We start from the raw sequence: 23775 nt of genomic DNA, 5'->3' as shown, positions 1-23775 counted from the left end.
ATATATGTATATATATCACATCCATATTTATCTATATTTTTACATCTATGTAGATGTGTAGAGATATATATCTATATCTATAGATATCTCACATCCACATAGATGTAATTATGTGAATCCATATAAATCTGGATACATTAAATAATACATTATTTGTTATATATTATATTACATATGGTTATACATTATGTATTATTTATTATGAATATATTTATTCATCTCCAGTTTCTGGCAGAGAGTTCCCAAAAACCTGTAAATTTCCTAATCAATAGGGATATTAATAGAATCTTAGGGGACTCATCACCAAAAAGATCAAGCTATGATTAGAAGCTTGGAACCTTCAGTCCCACCTCTTCTGGGAAGAAGAGAGGGGCTGGAGATTAAGCTAATAATTGATCATACCTACATGGCAAATCCTCTATAAACATTTCTGGAGTACGGTTTCAGAGAGCTTCTAGATTGCTGAACATGTGCTGATTCCTAGAGGGTGCACACCCGGGGATGCATGGAAGCAAAGCACCACCCCTCTTCCCACATACCTTGCCCTATGCATCTCTTCCATATGATTGTTCATCTACATTTCTAATAATAAGTGGGTAAACATGAGTAAAATGTTTTCGTGAATTCTGTGAGCCATCCTAGCAAATTATCAAACCTAAGAAGGGGGCCATGGGAACTGCGATTTATAGCTGGTAGGTAAGAGACACTGCTCACAATAGGAAGCTTGTGATTGACATCTGAAGTAGGGGTAGTATTGTGGGCCTGAGACCTCAACCCGTGGAATCTGCACTATCTCCAGGTAGCTAGTGTCAGAATTGAGGCAAATCATAGGACACTCAGTTGGTGTCTGCTAGAGAAATGAATTGCTGTGTTGGAAAAAAAAAAAAAAAAAAACACGAATCTGGTGTCAGAAGTAAGATATTGGGAGTGCTGAGGGCATACGAGTAGAAAAAGCAGGTTTTTTTCCTATACTATGGAATCAGCTGTCAGTTTGTTTTTATCTCTTTTTCTAATTGGAGTACTCACCCAACTTTACACTTTAGAACTCATTGAGCATGTTAGACAAGGAGAGAGAGAAGAAGAATGGACTCAGTCCACCCAGTGTGCCATTTTTTCAATATTTAATCGATAATTACCAGTCTTGAAAATTATGTCGACTGCTACCCAAACAAGTTTCAACCATTATAGTTTAATGATATATAGATGTAATGCCCAAAACAGATCACATCAGAGCTTCAATACAGAGCTCACGATACAGAATCTCAGCTATCTCATTTTTATTAGATCTACAGTTTCTTTAATTCACTTTGATGAATTTTGAAAACTTTATGAAAAAATATTGGGCAGCTTATCACATTAACTTTTGTACATGAGCATGTCCCCTATGCTTGTTTCTTAAAAATTCTTTTAAAAAGTATACCAAATAAAGTCAAGTTAAAGAGTAAAAGCTTATGTGCAACTGAGAAATGAAAACACAAGCTGCCAAGAGTTAGAAACTTCACTGATTCAATGAATTTGAAATAAATGCAACTTTCTTCTTACCTTATGATTATACAGTCTGACTCTCAGGACACTGCTTTCCATAGTATAATAGAATTGAAGATGACAGCTCTTGCCCAAGCAATGACACACAGAGCTATTTAGGTAAGCCCTGCTGTCTAAATGGTTAAAAGGAAAAGCATGCTTAGCCCCTACCCATACATAATAACCTGAAATATAAAAGAAAAAAGAAGCAATTTAGGAAAACATTAGTTTCTTTCTGTCTGACTAAAACTATTACATTTCTGAAGTGTTCAAAACCGGACTTAAAACACAAATATTTCACTTAAAAGGACAGAATGTTTTCAAATGGTTACATCAACTACAAATAAGAGGTTTTAATTTTTATATTAGTTCCAGTATGTACAGAAATCTTCTCCTAATTTCTATAAACAAAATTTGATAATACCTTTCTGTAAAAGTTCAAGATTCCGCGGTGGCTCAAGCCTGTAATCCCAGCACTTTGGGAGGCCGAGATGGGCGGATCACGAGGTCAGGAGATCGAGACCATCCTGGCTAACACGGTGAAACCCCGTCTCTACTAAAAAATACAAAAAAAAAAAACTAGCCGGGCGAGGTGGCGGGCGCCTGTAGTCCCAGCTACTCGGGAGGCTGAGGCAGGAGAATGGCGGGAACCCAGGAGGCGGAGCTTGCAGTGAGCTGAGATCCGGCCACTGCACTCCAGCCTGGGCGACACAGTGAGACTCCGTCTCAAAAAAAAAAAAAAAAAAAAAAAAAGATTCCTATAAAAGAAATCTACATATACAAATTGCTACACCACCAAATTATCATCATTTTCTTTTAAATATCACAATTCAATCCTTTTTTTAATCAAGAATTTCTCTTCATCTTTCCCAAAATTCTTGCCCCTTTGGATGATTTTATGATTTACTTTTTGTAGAAAATCCTTTATAGTTTTAGGAAATACAACTTAAAATGCCTTCTTTCTTACCAAGCCACACAGAGGTATGAGATATCTATGGTCCTTTTAAACGTCACTTATGGATTTTGTTTTACATAAAGATATTGTAGATAAGTTTTTCCCCATCTGACATTTAAAACCAATTTGAGCTGTTCTTGAACTTAATAACATTGACAACACAGATTTATAAAGAGATTTCTGTAATTTTACTTCATTTTCAAAAATAAAGTCTGAAATGCTTCTTCATGCTACTGAAAGAGCTGCATGTCCTAGACACAATTTTAAAAGAAGTCTCTAAGGAAACCCAAATACAATAAGAAAGACAAAAACAAGAACATTAGACAAAATTTCAGCCTCAGATATTTACAGCTACAGCAAATACTAAGCATCACATAATCCTTAGCTGGATAAACATAATGTAAAAGCTCACACTATTTACATTAATGCCTTTTCCACGTAAATCATGTCTGACTTTCAACAAAAAATTACAAGGCATCTGCAAGGCAAAAAACACAGTTTGAAAAGAATAATCCTAAAAAGTAAAGTCTATTAATCTTTTTGAAAATAGTCTGTACAATATTCACAATATCAAAGACAGGGAATCAACCCAAATGCCCATCAATGATAGACTGGATAAAGGAAATGTGGTACATATACACCATGGAATACTGTGCAGCCATAAAAAGGAATGAGATCATGTCCTTTGCAGGAGGATGGGTGGAGCTGGAAGCCATTATCCTCAGCAAACTAATGCCAGAACAGAAAGCCAAGCACCACATGTTCTCACTTATATGTGGCAGCTGAACAACGTGAACACAGACACATGGAGGGGAACAACACACACTGGGGCTGTTGAGGGGTGAGGGAAGGGAGAGCATCAGGATAAATGGCTAATGCATGCTGGTCTTAATACCTAGGTAATAGGCTGACAGGTGCAGCCAATCACCACAGCACATGTTTACTTATGTAACAAACCTGCACATCCTGCACATGTAGCCCAGAACTTAAATAAAATAAATAACAATAATAATAATATTACTACTACCTCCCAAAAATAAAAAAATAAAAAACAATAATCTGCACAATAAAACATATAAATATAATGCTAAAGACAGCAAAAACTAAATACATTTATAAATTGTACAAAAAAGAAATTAAATTTCATACAATTCTAATACATTCTATTTAAAACATATTAAGATACACTAGGAAATAAATAAGAAAATATTAGCAAGTATAAACTTAAAACAAAAATAAATTAAGACTTTAAATTAAATGCCCAATAGGCAGAATATAACGCAGACTGGCCATAGTGTCAAAGAGAAAATTCATGTACCAGAAGCCCTGAAATATAACTCAAAATAGAGTAAATTATATAGAAAATAAAAAGGAGTGGTCAAGTTATGGAGTGTGAACAATAGTTGTCTTTAATAGAAACTCAAGATGAAAAGATTAGAGGGAGTAAGAGAATTACTTGAATAAAATAATACAATTTCTGCAAATGATGATATATGTGCATTCTGAGCATTAAAAATTAAATATATACTCATTCCTGCACTCATAATATTGAAATTTTCAAGTATCATAGATAAAGAAACATTTTTAAAATCTGCATTAAACTAAAAAAACATTACTTGCACTCAGACTTCTCAGTCACTACAGTACATATCAGGAGCTAAAGAGGGAAAATCACCCTGTACTTAGAAATTAAAAAAAAAAATTTCTAAAATTGTATGACCAGATAAATTATTATTTAGAAGTGAGAACAATTTTAAAACATTTTAAGTTTACAGATACTGTGGGAGCTCATCACCACAGATCTTTTCTAAATAAGAGAACAATTGATTAAGAACAATTGATTAAAGAGTCAACCTTTGCAAGGGGATAAGGGAACCAAAAAGGAAAGCATAAAATCTAAAAAACAGTGGTGAGCAAGAAAAATAATGGAATATATAATCTTAATAGTTATAAGTATCATAAAAAGATAATGACTTTAAAACTCTTTAAAATGTTCAACTGTAACTCAGGACCAAAAAATAATTAAATGGTACTTTGGTCTTTTTCACGTTCAAAAAAGCAGAAATACTAAATCACTTTAGGCTTTGTTAAAGAAATTTCATATAAAGAATATATCCTAAAATTAAGAATAGTCATAACAATAAGATATATAAATTAAAGCTTCCAGATCAGTGAAAAAAATAAAAATAAAAATGTAACAATACTCACCCCTCAAAGAAAAGGAAGAAAGAAAAAAAGCAAAAAGAATAAAAGTAAACAGAAAATACAAATTAATATGTTAGCAAGAGGAAGAAACTCATAGACAACATGGCAGTGTTAAAAAAAAAGAAAGAAAGAAAAAGGAAGAAAGGAAGAAAGGAAGGAAGGAATGAAGGAAGGAAGGAAGGAAGGAGTGAGGGAGGGAGGAAAGAAGGAAGGAAGGAAGGAAGGAAGGAAGGAAGGAAGGAAGGAAGGAAGGAAGGAAGGAAGGGAGGGAGGGAGGGAGGGAGGGAGGGAGGGAGAGGGAGGGAGGGAGGGAGGGAGGGAGGAAGGAAGGAAGGAAGAAAAAAAAAAGAAAAAACGAAAAGAAAAAGAAAAAGCTAGCAGACTTGGCCAGGCACGATGGCTTACACCTGTAATCCCAGCACATTGGGAGGCTAAGGTTGGTGGAACACTTGAGGTCAGGAGTTCGAGACCAGCCTGGCCAACATGTTGAAATTCTGTCTCTACTAAAAATTCAAAAATTATCCAGGCATGGTGGCACGTGCCTGTAGTACCAGCTTCTTGGGAGGCGGAGGCAGGAGAATCGCTTAAACCGAGGAGGCGGGGGTTGCAGTGAGCCGAGATCTCACCACTGCATTCCAACCTGGGTGACAGAGTAAGACTTTAAAAACAAAAAGAAAAGAAAAGAAAGCTAACAGGTGTAACAAAAAAAAAGCTTTTTAATACTTTTCCTTTTTGTTCACACAATAATAACTCCTGAAGGAAATAATAAAATGTAAAAAAAATTGTTAATCTAGTACAACTCTTCTTTTACACTGTTGGAAACATAATTGTTATTTTCACCTTCAGCTCCTATTACAGGGTGTACTTTCAATAAAATATACTCAGGATATTCACCAACACGCCCTATGTAATATCTTATAACTAGTCACCATAAAGCAGAATTCTAAAAGTAATACACAAAAGATATTTTTTTTCTACCTTCATCATCACCTCCTTGATCCTGCTGAGGTGTGGATTCTAATGCAGGGACCTCTCTCGCTTTTGTGCGCATCCAGGAAATGTGGCCAACAGATGCTTCTGATGTCCACTCACACATGTCAAATTCAAACCCACAGGCCTGACACACTAAACAGGGGAGAAAAAGATCTTGGTGGACTATTAGTCTGCTAGAGTGGCTGCTTAACCAGGTTACGTATTGTAATCAACCAAAAGGCTTATATACACACACACTAGCACACACTAATTTACGTCTGGAAGTTGGAATTCAACAAATCTTAGAGTGTACCAGCCACTCTATTTTGCAAAAATGTTTCAGTTGATACACATGTACGATATCCTCTCAAATGAGAACCATTGCCATAAATAAAAGGAGATTCCTAGTTTTTCTTGTATGCGTCACCACTTCAGTCACAATATGTTTTAATTTTGTTAAGAGACAGGGTCTCGCTCTGCCACCCAGGCCAAATGCAGTGGTGCAATCAGAGCCCACTGTAGCCTCAAACTCCTGGGCTCAAGCAATATTCCAGCCTCAGCCTCCCACGTAGCTAGGACCACAGGTGCACGCCACCATGCCCAGGTAATTTTTTGGTAAAGATGACATCTTGCTATATTGCCCAGGCTAATTTTGAGCTCTTGGCCTCAAGCAATCCTCTCATCCCAGCCCCTCAAAGTTCTGGGATTATAGGCATGAGCCACCATACCCAGTCAACAATTTTTAAAATGGCTTTATATTTTGCCTTACCTACTTTATGGGATTAGATTAGTTAAATTATTTACTATTCATAATCACACTGAAATATTATAGAAGAAACACTGCATATAATTCCAAGATAGTTTCAGTTTGTTTTACAAAATGACATGGCCTTAAATTGATGTATTTGGTATAAACCACCATAGCCTCCCAATAACACTCCAGCTAAAACTAGGACATTAATGTCAACATAGGTTGGCTTGTGAATGGACTATGGGTCTCATATATTGCATATACACCAGAAAAGTGAATATCTCAATTTAACACTTACATCTCAATTCTTCATCTGTAATATCAAATCTGCAGAGATCTGTATCTGGACGGCACAGCTCCTGCTCAGCATTCAGTGCTTCCTGACACAGTAGAATTCCATCTGTTAAATTTAAAGATTGGCAAGAAGTGAAATGCAGGTGCAACTGGAAAGACTCAAGTATTTTTTTTAATGTTAATATTCATTCTACAAAGCACTCTTTAACCAATTTCTCTACCACCCTTTAGGTAACCCTATCTCTCTCTCTCATTCACACACACACATACACACACCACTCACATAGAGACAGAGAAAAACAGAACAAAACAACCATGCCAATGTTTTTGGATTTTAATCATATCTCCATAGTGACTGGCAAGTCCCAAAGCCAATCCTTCACAGGAGTGAAAAAACTCTAATGTTAGAACTCAGAGTCTACCATTTGAAGGACAGTTATACATATGTCCAATACAAGATATGGTGTCCCGTTAAACCTGAAGGTGGATCTTCCCTGGAACTGCTTTCTCTGGAGCTTTCTCAAATTGTGCCTGTTGGCCGGCCATGGTGGCTCACACCTTTAATCCCAGCCATGGACCAGCCTTTGGGAGGCCAAGGCGGGTGGATCACCTGAGTTCAGGAGTTTGAGACCAGCCTGGCCAACATGGCAAAACCCCGTCTCTACTAAAAATGCAAAAATGAGCTGGGCGTGGTGGCATGCATCCACAATCCCAGCTACTAGGGAGGCTGAGGCAGGAGAATTGCTTGAACCCAGGAGGCGGAGGTTGCACTAAGTCAAAGTCATACCACTTCACTCCAGCCTGGGCAACAGAGCAAGACTCCATCGAAAAAAAAATTGTGCCTGTTTTTTTGTTTTCTTTTCCCCAAGCCCTCCTAATATAAGACTTGAAGGTAGACTAGGAGTCCTTCCTGCCCATACCACTTGCAGACAGTTCTCCCTCTGACCTTCCTAGATACCCAAGCTTTGACTCTCATGATGTCAAATGGCACCCCTCAGTGTTCCAGCTTGTTATAACCACCTACAGACACTGTGGGTGATCCCTGAGGGTACCCTGTCCCTCAACCCCTGAAGATTCTAGCTCTAGCTCACTGTCATTCTTTGTCATTTCAATATTCACTTTTATTTGCTTCTCAGTTTCTTGATATCTTCTTATTGATGACCTTGAAGGAGAACTTTGATGAAAAACAACCTCTGCCACCACTCTTCAAAAGGAGTATTACCATTACTAATGATGATAACGTTTCCTTGTCTTAATTTCAAGTGGTCCGCTCCCCAACCATCATCCCTACCTTTCCAGCTCACTTCTTTTCATATCTCTACTCTAACAATATTTTGACTGGGCCAGGTTCTACAAGCCCAGGGTCCTAAATTCTTTTCAATTATTTCCCTCATATATCATGTCTTCATTTCCTTTATTACAGATGTCAGACAAGCAATCACTCCTTGGCCATGCTCATATTTCTCCATACTCTCATGGCAAAAACTCTAGAAAATACATCCCTTCACTTATTCTAGCCTGTATCTGTACAGCTGAATGGAGTGAAGAAATCATGCAGATTTCACTTTGTTCACAATCATGTAAACAGAAATGACATCGTATTGATGACTACTCACTGCATGGTGTCATGGTGACCCTCATTCTTTCCTTTTCCACATTCCTAGACAACTGTTCAAAGCCTTTTATTCCCTCTTTTGACTTCCAGCTCTTCCTTCCCTATCATTATTCTCAGCTTACCATCTTGCTTCATATTTCATTGGGAAGATGAGAGAAATCAGAAGAAAACTTTACAAGTCTCATCATCAATCTCACTGGCCAGCTGTCCACATGCTTTGCCCTCTGTAGGAACGGGTCAACTCTCCATACCCTTCTCTGGATGACGTCTTCCATTTAGACAGAAATTTCATCTCTGTTGGCTATTTAAGGAATCATGCTGCCAATTTCCTCTCCTCTCATTTACAACAGTGTGTTCTCTTTCTCAACAAGATAATTTCCTTCAGGACCTAAATGGCTAAAACTTCACCCATCTTAGAAAAACACTCTCCTGACCCGACAACCTTCTCCAACTAACTTCTCAAAGTTCTGCCTATTTTCACACTGACTCCAACACCAGTTCTTTCCCCTCCTATTCTCTCTTGAACCTATGTCAATAACAGTTTTTTAAAAATTGAGATAAACATCACAAAACATATCACTTACCATTTCCATTTTATCTATTTTAAAGTGTAGAAGTAGGCCAGGCACAGTGGCTCATGCCCGTGATCCCAGCACTTTGGGAGGCCGAGGCAGGTGGATCACTTGAGTTCAGGAGATTGAGACCAGCCTGGCCAACATGGTGAAACCCCATCTCTACCAAAAATACAAATATTAGCAAGGTGTGGTGGTACACACCTGCAATCCCAGCTAGGAAATCTGAGACAGGAGAAAAGTTTGAACCCAGGAGGCGGAGGTTGCAGTGAGTCGAGATCGCACCACTGCACTTCAACCTGGGTGACAGAGCTCCGTCAAAAAAAAAAAAGACTAGGAACAGTGGCTCATGCCTGTAATCCCGGCACTTTGGGGAGGCTGAGGCAGGTGGATCACCTGAGGTCAGGAGTTTGAGATAAGCCTGACCAACATGGCAGAACTCTGTCTCTACTAGAAATACAAAAATTAGCCAGGGGTGGTGGTGCATGCCTGTAGTCCCAGCTACTCAGGAGGCTGAGACAGGAGAATCACTTGAACCCGGGAGGCAGAGGTTGCAGTGAGCTGAGATCGCGCCACCACACTCTAGCCTGGGCAACAAGAGTGAAACTCTGCTTCGACCAAAAAAAAGTGTACAAGTCAGTGGCTTTTATTAAATCTGCAATGTTGTGCAATTATCAAACTACCTAATTCCAAGACATTTTCATCACTTGTACCCCTCAGTCACTTCACCGTTCTCTCTTCTCCCCTCCTCCCCTGGCAGCCACTACATCTGATTTCTATCTCTATGGATTTCCACCTCTGGCTATTTCACACAAATGGAATCATGGAGGTTGTAGCCTTTGTGCTTGGCTTCTTTCACTCAGCAAAATGTTTTTGAGGTTGATCCATGCTGTAACATGGATCAGTATTTTATTCCTTCTTTGTTTGTTTGTTTTTTGGTCACCTTTACCACTCCCCTGAAACTGCATATATCAAGATTGACCTCTATATTGCCAAATCTCATATTTAACTTTTTTTCTTCAACATACGTGACATATCATTATTATTGGACAGAGCTGCTCACTCCCTTTTTCTTGAAATATTTTCTTCACCAGGCTTTTGCATAAATCTCTCTTCTGGTTTTCTGCTCGTGTTGCCAGCTATTTTTTTCTCAGTCTCTCTTGTGGTTTTCCCCCATCTGCTCAATATGAGACTGCCTCAAAGCTCAGTCCTTCCATCTCTTCTCCTCTTTACAAACCCACAACCTTGTTAATATCACCTAGTCACATGCCATTAAATCCTCTCCTAAATGCTGATGACTCATAAAATTATACCTCAGGCCCAAAATTTTTGCTGGACTCCAACTCTACACTCCAGCAATATCCTGTTACTGACTTAAGCCTCCTCCCTCGGGTCACAGAAATAGGTCTAAATCTTGAAACCACCTTTGCAAAAGTATAACTGAGACAGTGAAAGAGATCTAACTTAATTGACTCCATCTTACTTCTACCTTCCAAGCTCTCCTTGCTCATTCCTGGGTGTAGGCTGGACTAACTTTGGGAGGAACTTAGTTTATAGTTTAAACAAAGTTGGTAACAGCCCTTTCCCAAAGCAGACCTCCTTCTTGCCTGGCGACTAGATGGCCTTTGTAGGACTAACATTAGCCACAAGATTAGAAATTATGGTTTTGGAGTCATGCAGCTAGAGGCTATAAGATTCTGACCCTCCCTAAACTGCTCCTAAGATCAGTGCTTGACATATTTTGCAGACCCTGCACTTGATGGATCAAATGGCACCACCCAGGTCAATAACCTGGCTCATCTGATCTTGTAGCCTCATCCTAGGAACTGACTGAGCACAAGAAGACAGCTCCGACTCCCTGTGATTTCATCTCTGACCAGTCAGCACTCCTGGCTCACTGGCTTCCCCCCGCCCACCAAGTTATCCTTAAAAACTCTGCTCCCTGAATGCTCAGAGAGATTGATTTGAGTGTTAATATAACTCCAGTCTCCCACACAGCCAGCTCTGCGTGAATTACTCTTTCTCTATTGCAATTCCCCTGTCTTGATCAATTGGCTCTTTCGAGGCAGTGGGCAAGGTGAACCCTGTGGGCGGTTACTATCTCAAATAAACTTCTGATTTTTCTCAACCTAAATTTTCTCTTCCCACAACCTTTCTCATGCCAGTTAATGAAACCCCATCCTTCTAGTTAAGGCAAGAAATTGGGAGTCTTCCATGACTCATCTATTTCTCTCTCTCTCACCAAACATGCAATCCATCAGCAAATTTCTGCATTATCAATAAAGCACATCCAGAATCTAACTACATTTTATAACCTCCACTACTACTACCAACTCTGGCTCAGGAAACACCATCTCCTTCTTGATCGTCTTAGTAACTTCTTAATTTGTCTTCCTGTGGTTGTCCTTGCTCCACTATAATCTTAGATATGTGGGTCAGATCATGTCTCCTCTGCTCTTCCAGGGTTTTCATCCTACATGAAGTAAATATCAATGCTTTACTATGGCCTTCCTCATATAAACCAAGGCCTCTTTCCTCAAGGCCTTGCATTTATCGCTGGATCTATAAATAAAAAAATTAAACCCTAAGCCCCCAGCCATCTGAATGGACCCCTCCTCTCATCCACGGACATTCCAAAGTTAACCTGTAAAATTGGTTCAGGCCATGATGGGAAAGTGAAGCCAGACATGCCTCATTATACCCTCCTCCCTTTTGCAATTACTGGTAGAACAAACTAAGTCTGATAAGAAACATCTACAGTCTATTCTCTCTGAAGCTTGCTACCTGGAGGCTTCATCTACATGATAAAACCTTGGTCTCCACCACCTCTTACTGTAACCTAGAATGACTTCCCATATTCCAGGTCTTTAGATAATAACTCAACCGATAGTCAATCAGAAAATCTTTGAATCCACCTATGACCCGGAAGCCCCCTCTCCCAGTTGTTCTGCCTTTCTAAACTCAACCAATGTACATCCTGCATGCATTGATTGACATTTATGTCTCCCTAAATTGTATAAAACCAACTTGTAGCCCGACCGCCTTGGGCATCTGTTCTCAGGATCTCCTGAGGACTGTGTCATGACCCATTGGTCACTCATGTTTGGCTCAGAATAAATCTCCTTTAATATTTTACAGAGCTTGACTCTTTTTGTCAATACATCTAATATTCACATGGCTTGCTTCCTCTATTCTTTGGCTATTTTTCTCAGATTATATATTTTAATGTGAACATACTGACGATTTAAATGGAATCATGGAGGCTGTAGCCTTTGTGCTTGGCTTCTTTCACTCAGCAAAATGTTTTTGAGGCTCATCCATGTTGTAGCACAGATCAGTATTTTATTCCTTCTTTGTTTTGTTTGTTTTTTGGTCACCTTTACCGCTCCCCTGAAACTGCATATATCAAGATTGACCTCTATATTGCCAAATCTCATATTTAACTCAAAAAAGTTAAATATGAGGTGAGTGAAGGTGAGAAATTGGGAGTCTTCCAAGACTCATCTCTTTCTCTCTCTCTCACCAAACATGCAATCCATCAGCAAATTTCCACATTATCAATAAAATGCATCCAGAATCTAACTACATTTTATGACCTCCATCCTTCATCTCATCCTCATTTCTGGAACTTCTCACAGTTTTTTGCTTTACTGTTCTCCATAGCAAATATCACCACTTGACGTAAACTATATTATTTATTTGCTTAGTATCATTTTTCTCCCTGACTAAATTGTAAGCTTGGAGAATGCAATGATTACTATTTGTTTTTTCATTGCTATCACACCACTACCTAAAAAAATTATTGGCATAATAGATGCTCAATGTATACTTGTTTGATAAATGAATAAATGACCTAAGAACAACCTGATGAAAATTTTTAAAAGACTGTAGACTCAATATACATCATTTTCACTTTTATTTGTGATAAAACTGAAGCAATTGGTTATGGAAATGATTTATGAATGCATCCACAATCTGGTTTCTCATAATGTGAGTTTACAAATGATGAATATGCAAATCCTCTTGAATGTAAGATCCCCTGAAAATAAAGCTGCATATGCAATTAAGGGAATGTTGGCGATAAATGAAGCTAAGATTGCATAATAATGATTACTATGAAACAATTAAAACTGTAATTTTTGTAGATTCATATAATAGCTACAAATCCTCTATCCCTAGAGCTACAAAACTAAATATTGGTCATAGTTCAATTAAATGTTGTATATTATCTCTAATTTGTCACTATTTATACTAGACAAAAAAAAAAAACACCCAGAAGTACTACAAACAAAAAAGCAAAACAGTTGAGTACAAATTGCATGGAATTAAAAACATAGCTTTTGTCAAATGTATTAAATTTCTTTCACCAGGGTCTACCAATTTTACTAACTTTAGCCTGAAAACTGGAATTTACAACCATAAAAACAGTGGCATATGAGTTTGTATTTTGGCCTGGCATGCATAAATTGTTGATCAATAAAACTGGACAGCTCTTTTTATTTTAGTGCATTCAATCCCAGAGCTCAAAGCTATTTAAATATGTTAGTTATTTATATGCACATTAATTTTCCCTCCTTCACTCTCTCCTCTCCCTTTTTTTTTTTTTTTTTTTTTTTTGAGACAGAGTCTCACTCTGTTGCCCAGGCTGGCTGGAGTGCAGTGGCACAATCTTGGCTCACTGCAACCTCCATCTCTCAGGTTCAAGCAACTCTCCTGCCTCAGTCTCCCAAGTAGCTGGGATTGGTGCATGCCACCACACCTGGCTAATTTTTGTATTTTAAGTAGAGAAAGGTTTCATCATGTTGGCCAGGTTGAGGTTGGTCTCGAACTCCTGACCTCAGGCGATCTGCCCACCTTGGCCTCCCAAAGTGCTGGGATTACAGGCGTGAGCCACCATGCCCAACTCTCTTTCTCTTATTCTTACATTGTACCACAATCTGGCCGTAGAATATTATTTTAGGGGTTTTCAAATCCTCCATCAATGATACATGATTAGTGGAATGAAGCTTTGCCAACCCTTTCAAGGTGTCTATACCACTGAAGCCACATGTCTAGGGCCTGCCATCCTTCAAATATTATCTAGCACAAACCGATTAAATGAAATTGTCCAGACTCTCTGAGGGTAGAAAATGAAGTCCAAGTCTCAAGGCCATTGAGGTAAAAGTTATAACTGACATCCAGTTTTTACTCCAGAGGTTTTAGACAATTTGTCAATTTTCCTTAATTAGTAGTGGATTTCAAGGAACAGTTACTGTCTCTTAAAAGAAAACTGGAAGCAACTAAAATAAAAAAAGGTCCTTAGTTATTTAACTGGATAATATATATGCATCATTCAGATTCTAATAAAGGGATGATTGGTACATTTGAGGGATTTGCATATGAGACTTAGGAAAAGTCCTGAAAAACCAATCTAAAAATATTCACAGAATATTCACAATATTCTGATTATGAGCCACTGCATGAAATCATTATACAAAATTATAATCAGCTGTTTCTTTAGGAATCAGTGTTATTCAAGAATCAGTGATTGACCATGTTCTTATTTAATCACAATAGCAAGTCTTGATTTTTTTTTTTCATACTAGCTACTTTGGTAAAATCTAAAGTGATCCTCTTTTCAATAAATGTACAATAAATTTTCACATCTTGGAAGGGGCAGAGGTTAGAATGGTATTGTTTGAAAATCTGAAAATAGTCTCAATAATTTCTTTCATATTAAAAAATTAGTTTTATTGTCCAACTTGCAAAGTGTTCAGAAACTGCGAAAATACCTAATACTAAGCAGTTTTATAAATAAAATAGCTTATATGTACTTTTTTTTTTCTTTTGTTTGTCACCCAGGCTGGAGTACAGTGCCATGATCTCTGCTCACTGCAACTTCTGCCTCCCGGGTTCAAGCGATTCTCCTGTCTTACCCTCCCCAGTAGCTGGGATTACAGGCATGCACCACCACACCTGGCTAATTTTTATATTTTTAGTAGATACAGGGTTTCACCATGTTGGCCAGGCTGGTCTCGAACTCCTGACCTTATGATATATTTTTATAGTAAAGAGAAATATATATGTTAAAATAATAGTTTCATTTTCATAAATGACAGTATAATAAATAAGCTATATATTATAAACTTCCTCATCAGAATTTTTCACCTTTAAAAATTGGTCATTTCATTTTCAAATTACTTATAAATTTACATATGGTAAAGTTCCTATTTTCCAGTATTCAGCTCTATGAGTTGTTTTCTCTTTAAAAAAAAAAAAAAAAAAGCAGCTTTAATTTTAACTTCGGGATACATGTGCAGGTTTGTTATATAGGAAATTCATGTCATGGGGGTCTGTTATACAGATTATTTGGTCACTCAGAGTATAGACCTCGTCTTGGGTGTCTCTAGACACCCCCTCTCCAAGAAGAGGGAGCACATGGGAAAGTCCCAGCGTGAGTCAGTCAGGAGGCAGAGGAAGAGGAGTGAAATGTGGGCCAGAAACTTTCTTCTGGTTTCTAGGAGAAGCAAGGGAGGCAGGGTTAGCAGGCCTAGGACTGGCTAGTTTAAATGATGTCAGCAGGCCCTAGAACATAGAAGCTGTTTCTAGTTGTCTGGAACTTGGTTATTATGGGCCAAATCACGCCTCCCGAAATTCCGATGTTGAAGTGCTAACCCAAAGTACTTCTGAAAGTGACTGTATTTGAAAATATGTCCTTTATACAGCTAACTAAGGTAAAATGAGGCAACCGGGTGGCACTAATCCAATTTGGCTGGTGTATTTATAACTAGAGTGTAGGTCATAGTCAGGTATAGAATGACCATGTGAAGACACAGTGAGAAGACAGCCATCTATAAGCCAAGAAGAAAGGACACAAAACTCAATCAATCCTGTTGACATTTTGAACTCAGATGTCTGGCCTCAAGAATCAAGAGAAAATAAATTTCTGTTGTTTGAGTAACACAGTCTGAGGTACTTTGTTATGGCAGCCATAATAGACTAATATACTAGCCCTGGGGTGAGTAGGGCAGGTGCGTAGTGGCCCGGGTATGTGAAAGTCCAACAATAGAGGAAGTGGATGGGGATGGGGGCTCTGGATTTGTTGATTTGTATTTGAAAAGCACACTGGTTAAGTGAAAAGGGTGAGCTGTTTACTATCTCTAGGAATAAGCTTACCCTGTGAGACCCCTCCAGGTTCACCAAGACCCCAGAATTCACTGCGTCAGAATACAGGAAAAAAAAAACACAGTTAATACAATCGCTTCCTAGTGTCATTAAAAGAAGTAGAAAAAAAATTGAAAGGCATATTGGTTTGAAGAAAGAAGAAAAGAAGTCTTTTTAGGAAACCTAAATATCTTTTTCTTTTCTTTCCAGGACAGAGTCTTGTTTTGTCACCCAGGCTGGAGTGCCATCTCCAGTGGTGCCATCTCAGCACACTGCAACCTCCGCCTCCTGGGTTCAAGTGATTCTCCTGCCTCAGCCTCCAGTGTAGCTGGGATTACAGGTGCGCACCACCACACCCAGCTAATTTTGTATTTTTAGTAGAGATGGGGTTTCACCATGTTGGCCAGGCTGGTCTCGAACTCCTGACCTCAAGTGATCCACCCATCTCAGCCTCCTAAACAATCATTTCAATAAACCAAAAAGATTTATCAAAAGACGGCTATGTTAGAACTTAACTCCACTCATTTTCTTTAAGTCCACTCATTTCTAAATACAATATTTCTGTTATAATGTGGCAAAAGCACCTGTATGTCTATTAAAATATGGAAAATGGTTGGCCCAGATTAATTCTCCTTCAATAAAGCCTCCTTATGTAGTTTGAGGACCTAGCTTCATTTTTCATACTAAAACAAAAACCTAGAAATAATATAATATTCTCAGCACAAATGTAAGTACTGTTAAAAACATCTTCCCCTGATATTTTATTTAAATCTATTTTTTTATGGAATGGAGCATACGTATCTCACAAGGAAGAAGAAATCATCCAAAATCTCAAATATTTGGCATTTGAATAACTGCACATGTTCTCTGTTCAATCATTTGGTCAATCTCTATTCACGAAGTGCTTGTTCTGTTCTAGGGTTCCACAAGTGAATTAGACAGGATAGGAACTATGCCTCAAGGCACTTAGAATTTAGTCTAGAAGATAAATCAATAAACGTGTGTGTGTGTGTGTGTGTGTGTGTGTGTGTGTGTGTGTGTGTAGGGGGTGGCAGTGGCAGTGTGGAGGGATAGTCTATAAGGGAAAATCCCCTGCACAAGAAAACTCAACTCACAAGAAACTTATGCTCAGAAACCTGAGCATATAAAAAAGAAGAAAAGGAAAAAAGAAAAGGAAGGAACAAAGAAGGCAGAAGGGAGAAGGAGGAAGAAAAAGGAAAGGAGAGGAAGAGGGCAAGTGAAGTAAAGGAAGGAGGGAGGAGAAATGTAGGAGGAGGACAGAGGGGAGAAAAATGGGGAGAAAAGAGGGAAGAGAAGGTTGAGGATAGGGAGAGGTGAAGGAGAGGAAAAATGAGAAGAAGAAGAAAAAGAAAAGTTATGAAATCAGGCTTTCAGGCAGAGGAAAAGAGGTTTGCATAACGCCCAAGAATTAGAGGACCCTGTGTTGCTGAACTCGCAAGTAATTTGTTTTGACCAGAGTATGGGATTCTTGGGGGAACTGTGAAGTAGGACATTGGACTACTGAAAAAGAGCAGTATCATGAGAAGCTAATATCATGATAAAATATTTGAATTCTGTCCTGGAGGCAATAAGACTTACTGATGGATTTATGAGAAGTGGAGACCTGGCCATAGGTGTCTGTTATAAAGTATAACCTGTTGGAAGTAGATTGTCGAGTAGAATACATTAAAATTGGAAGAAAAAATGTATCCCACAGGAAAAAAAAAAATGTGGGCTGGAACAAAGTCGGGGTTAGATAAATAATAGTAATAAATAAGAGGAGAAAATTTAAGAAATAAGGTAGGACATTCCCTCAATAATATTTTTTAGCCAAATTGATATAAGGGTGAAAAAAAGAGAAGAATATGTAAAAATGACTCTTAGCTTTTTGAGTGAGACAAAATAACTGGTAATGACTAAAACAGGGAATGAATGAGAGGGAACAGATTTTGAAAAAAAATTGGAATTTACTTCTTTTTTTTTAATTAATTTATTATTATTATACTTTAAGTTGTAGGGTACATGTGCATAACGTGCAGGTTTGTTACATATGTATACTCATGTTGATTTTCAGTTTCTGTAGCAAATACGTTTGCTTATTCCACTCATAAATCTGTTCTCCTTGCTTACCTCTATTCCAGAAGCTAAAAGCTAAATATTCAGTTTTGTTAGCCTGACTAGCAACTAAAGTTATCCAGATAAAATAGTCAAGCCAATGATGTGGCCAAAAACATTGCCCCTTCTTATTTATGCCTTCTTCCTGCCCAAAATTTGAGATGTATAGGCCTTTAACCATCACCTTATAGCCATAAAGTGACAAGCATAAGGTAATAAGGCAAATACAAAAAAATAAATTCCTTGATCCTCAACTCTAACAGTATTGGGACTGATGAACATTTGCCATAATTATCTCCTCCATTTCCTTAGGTAATTTAAGTAAACTTTCCTGTTTTCTTGCATCCAAATGCAAGAAGCCCTATACCTACCCTCCATAGGAATAGGATTTTCTGATGACGATGTCCAGAAGATGCTGGATTGTATGTCCGATGCTCCCTCCACCCCTGCCGCAACCACTACCACCAGTATTGCACGAGACTAAAACTACTCATTCTAGTTAGCTGGGACTCTGCCCCAAGTACAATCACCAGCATGATACCAGACCTGTTCCCAAATGCTAGTCCTGTTCTTAAGCCTGGGCTCCAGTGGCTTCATAAATAAAAAATATATATATCCTGAGAATCTTATTTAAAATTCAGGCTCCACTCACAGTGATTCCCATCTATCACTGGAGTGAAGCCCAGAATCAATCACTCCCCGATGTGATTCTGATGATTAACTAGGTTTAGTCTGTTACAACAGTGCCTGAACTTGGCTAGAGAGTCCCACTTGGCAATTTAATGCTACTTAATTTTACAATCTCTCACATTTCTGCCATTTACGAAGTGCAGCCCCAGTCAAGTGCCAATCTCATCCCCTAATGCTTTGTTTTTCCTCTATTATTAATCTTCGTGCTGCTGTGTTTTCCTCCCAAAAATGTAAATATGCCCTCAATCCTTACTTTATTCGAAAAACAAAAACAGAAACAACTCTCAGTGTCCTCATCTTCAAAGAACATACCAGGTGACCTCATCTGAATCCTGGCTTTCTCCGTAAGAAAACCACTTCCTTTGCAGCTTTTTTCCCAGGAGATGACATCGTTTGCAATGCCCCATAAAAGGCAACTCCTATAAATAGGGTTGCAGTTCATCTAAATCCCCAATGTTGCTTCAACACAAGTATTTATCTTTGAATGTGTGCAAACATTTTGGTTCAAGATATTCAGCTTATTGCCCTCTGTCATACATGTAGGTCTACTTTCCATATTCATTGATGACTTCAGCCTTAGATTTCAAAGTCCTCCTCTCCAGTCCCAAAGCTTGTCATGTTATGTAAATTTCGTATTCATGTGAAAGGCTCGGGTAATAAATGAACCTTAAAATTTATTGATGCCTCATCTTTAGTAAATTTCATTTCCATACCACCTCCAATACATTATGGTTATAATAATGTCTAGAACAATTATCTTAGAAATTGTAGATACTCATGTTTTTCTATTGGATCACAATTTTCCTTTGAATATTCATCTTTCTGAAGTCTCACTTGTACTATGATTGCTTTTATACTTTTGCAGTGATTTTATAGTACTTGGCAATTTAATGCTACTTAATTTTTAGCACTTACTTAAATACTTTAAATACTTACTACACATCTGACATTTGCTTTCTGAATATATATGATGGCCCATCTACTTGGTCTTTGTCCCAGTATATAGATAATGGGTAATTAGGGAAATGGCTTTAGTTCCCAGGGCCAAATATACAGAGAAATTTATATCTAACATGATAGCAGAATCTTATTACAGGCCATCTCAACTCCCAAGCACCACCCAAGCATGTGTGTTTGTAAATTTGTAATACAAATACAATTTCAATGGCAGCAACCTATTCCTAACTTCCCTACAGTAGGAAAGTCCAGCCAATAGGTGATTTCCTTGCCTTTTTCTCCTTTGAACATGATTAGCCAGACTAGCCAATTAAAAACACTAGTACACTAGTCAGGGATCATTTTATTTGACAGACCCTGACCTCTGCAGAAACTATAAAATTGAGATATACAAAGACATTCCTGAAGGGATCAGGGTCAAGAACCAGATGTCTCATTAAAACTAAGCTGGCTGTGCTCTGGACCCAGGAATGCCATGCAAAGTGACAGAAGAGGGAGTATTAGAGATTTTAAATAACAAATCTGTCAGCAGTAGAGGCTGCAATGCCTTCAGTTAACCATATATTCTCTATTGATATATTGTATCCCTTTTGATAAGTCCAATAAATGTTATTTTCTAACAGTAAAAAGGCACTGAGGATGATACTTTAATTATTTACTTCTAGGTATGAGGCAGGGGGGTTATAATCTGTTCCCTTAAAGTTCTCTATTTCAATTTATCTACTTTTAAATGTAGCATATAGTGATTTCTCACCTGATAAACACTGACCACTAAAAATACAAAAGCAAACAGGAATTTTACATGTTCAGTGTTAGAAGCGACTGTCACCAGCTTCTATAAAACCCAGGCTTGGTCCACATGGCAAGAAACATCTATCTGTAAGCTCTTATACTAACAGAAGGGATGTTAAAAACCCAAGCACAGACAGGAATAATGTAAGCAAGACAACTGACTAGAGATGCCTAATGTATTTTCCCTCCACTAAAAAGGACTAAAACAATGAATAAACAAGCACATTTTGACTACAGTAGTTGAGGGAAAGCACCAGAGTGTTGCAGGGGAATAGCAGGGACCCTTTAGAGCATGGAGACTCAGAATAGATTCCTAGAAAATGGAAGAAAATACCTTATTTTTACTGCCCTGTCTCCCCAGTTGGGAGTAGCTCGAAATCAGAAGTAATCATCCTTGCAAACAAAAGGTAAGCAGGGGCTGGGTGTGGTGGCTCACATCTGTAATCTCAGCACTTTGGGAGGCCGAGGCGAGCAGATCACAAGGTCAGCAGATCAAGACCATCATGGCTAACAGGGTGAAACCCCATCTCTACTAAAAATACAAAAAGTTAGCCAGGCATGGTGGGGGGCCCCTGTAGTCCCAGCTACTCGGAAGGCTGAGGCAGGAGAATGGCGTGAACCTGGGAGGTACAGTTTGCTGTGAGCCGAGATTGTGCCACTGCACTCCAGCCTGGGTGACAGAGCAAGACTCTGTCGAAGGAAGGAAGGAAGAAAAGAAGGAAGGAAGGAAGGAAGGAAGGAAGGAAGGAAGGAAGGAAGGAAGGAAGGAAGGAAGGAAGGAAGGGAGGGAGGGAGGGAGGGAGGGAGGGAGGGAGGGAGGGAGGGAGGGAGGGAGGGAGGGAAAGCAGGAGGCCCCCAGCATCCCCCATCAAAGATCAGTTGCCACGGTTTTTGATGCTATAGAACTCTGTGGTCATCACAGGCCCTAAGCCCAATCTAAGATCACTGCCAGAAGTTGACATGGTTATGCTACTCCAAAGAAGGAGCCCACATTGTGCCTTCTCTTCCCATGATCTACACTGCTGCTATAAAGTGCTATCTTGAGACTGGAGCCATGACTAGAGTACATCTTTCTCTGGGGTCCAGTAGCCACTGCATCTCCCCATCCATGAGGATCTGATGGCACTACACTGTGCTCACACATGGTAGTGTACCATTCTCCATCCAAGAAGCTATAGCTCTCTACTTCTGTGAATAAACTGCCAGCAGGCACTCCAACCTTCCAGTTCAAGGGGATGCAGCACACCATCCCAGCTATTTGAAGCCTATACCTAGTGGTACTGCTGCAACCCCAGTGGCCAAGCTTATGAGATGCCTTGCCCCCCCAAATTATAGGCAATCTTGCCAACCAGGGAGGTTATGACTGACCAGAGATACAGCAGTCCCAATGTATCCTTGTATGTGAAACAGTCTGGCACCATGAACATCAGCAAAGAAGCCACATTCAAAGTGGAGCAGCCCTGACAAACCCTCAATACACAAAACAGCCCAGCATTTCTGTCCCCGACAGGGAGGTAACACTTGATCCAGTAATAGAGCAGCTCTCACATACACTTGGCATTCAGAACAGCCCAGCATCCCCACCACCAGTAGGGAGGCTTGTCCAAGGAGCTGCACAAACTCCCACAACCTAAGCCAGTGAGACCCCTTCAGGTATTACTGATGTTGACTATAGCTGAAGAAATTGCCCAGAGACTACCCTACTGTGTCCACCTGGAACCAAAATCAGTGTACCCTACCTAACCAATACTCTAAAGTACATGTGCAATCAAGGTATCCTACCTAACCAATATTCTAAAACACAGGTGAAAATATTTCCCCCTGAAAGCCATTCCATAAAATTGGAAGGGGCAATTATTCCACCAGTTGCACAGATATCAACATAGGGAAATAAGAAATACAGAAAAGCAAAGAAACATGATACCACTAAAAAAACACAATAACTCTCCAGCACCTGACCCCTACCAAAATGGAAATTTATAAATTGCCCAAAAAGGAATTCAAAATAATAATCTTAAGGTAACTCAGTGAGATAAAAGAGAATACAGACAATTCAACAAAATTAGAAAAACAATTCATGGGTTCAATAATTAATTCAACAAAGAGGTATCATTTATAAGACAGAAATCTTGTAGCAGAGGATATCAACTAATGAAACAAAAAATACAATTGAGGATGTCAATAACAGCCTAGTAGAACAAGGATTTTCTGAATCCTTGAACTTGACGACAAGTCTTTTGAAATAGCTTAGGAGGGAAGAAAAGAAAGAAGAGAGAATGAAAAACAGCAAGTAAAGCCTATGTGACCTATGGGAAATCATTAAGCAGACAAAGTTTTGCATTATACAATTTCCAGAGGGAAAAAAGATGAAGAAAGGCACAGTAATCTTATTAAAATAATAGTTAAAAACCTCCCAAGCCTTGGGAGAAATATGAACGTCCATATACACAAAGCCCAGTCTCCATTAGATTCAACATAAAGATGTCCTCTTTAAGACACATTATAATCATATTACCAAAAGTCAAAGACAAATAGATAATTCTAAAAGTAGCAAGAGAAGAGCATCAAATCATATCTATAGGAATTCATTAGACTATGAACAGATTTCTCAGCAGAAACCATGCAGGCCAGGAGAGAATGGAATGATATATTCAAAGTTCTAAAAGAAAAAGAAACTGTTAGCCAAGAACATACTATCTGTAAAGCTATTCTTCGGAAATTAAGGAGAAAAAAAGTATTTTACAGACAAGCAAAAGCTGAGGGAATTAATCACCACTATACTGGTCTTACAAAAAATGCTTAAGGGAGTGTTTTAACTGGAAATAAAAGGATATTCATTATTACTATGAAATCCTATGAAAATATAAAACTTACTTGTAGAGGTAAATTTATAATCGAATTCAGAATACTTAATTATTGTAATGGTGTTATATAATCTTTCAAATCTCTAGGATGATGACTAAAAGTCAAAATCATCAATGATAACCACAGCCACAATATGTTGTTAGAGGACATGTAATATAAAAAGATGCAAATTAAGGTAACATAATTACAAATTGTGGGAGGAAAGTAAAATTCTAGAATATTTGCATGCAACCAAGCTTAAGTTGTTATCAGTTTAAAATAGTGTTCTGTAAGATTTTTTTAATGTAAGCCCCATGGTAACCAGAGAGAAAAAATTACAGCAGAT

General features: G+C 38.5%; 1 protein-coding gene across 5 annotated transcripts in view; it reads right to left on the bottom strand.

The window, feature by feature from the left end:
* Nucleotides 1-23775, bottom strand: part of MALRD1 (MAM and LDL receptor class A domain containing 1) — a 732448-nt gene that overhangs the window by 649058 nt on the left and 59615 nt on the right. For all 5 annotated transcript variants that reach the window (XM_028826041.2, XM_077945484.1, XM_077945481.1 and 2 more), the window contains exons 6-8: nt 6706-6807; nt 5663-5809; nt 1543-1709 (exon numbers count right to left, since the gene is read on the bottom strand). In XM_028826041.2, coding sequence (XP_028681874.2) covers nt 1543-1709; nt 5663-5809; nt 6706-6807 — 416 coding nt within the window. The remainder of the gene's footprint in view (nt 1-1542; nt 1710-5662; nt 5810-6705; nt 6808-23775) is intronic.

Source organism: Macaca mulatta, chromosome 9, assembly GCF_049350105.2.
Source record: "Macaca mulatta isolate MMU2019108-1 chromosome 9, T2T-MMU8v2.0, whole genome shotgun sequence".
NCBI lineage: Eukaryota > Metazoa > Chordata > Mammalia > Primates > Cercopithecidae > Macaca > Macaca mulatta.
This window is presented reverse-complemented; position numbering and strand designations above follow the sequence as displayed.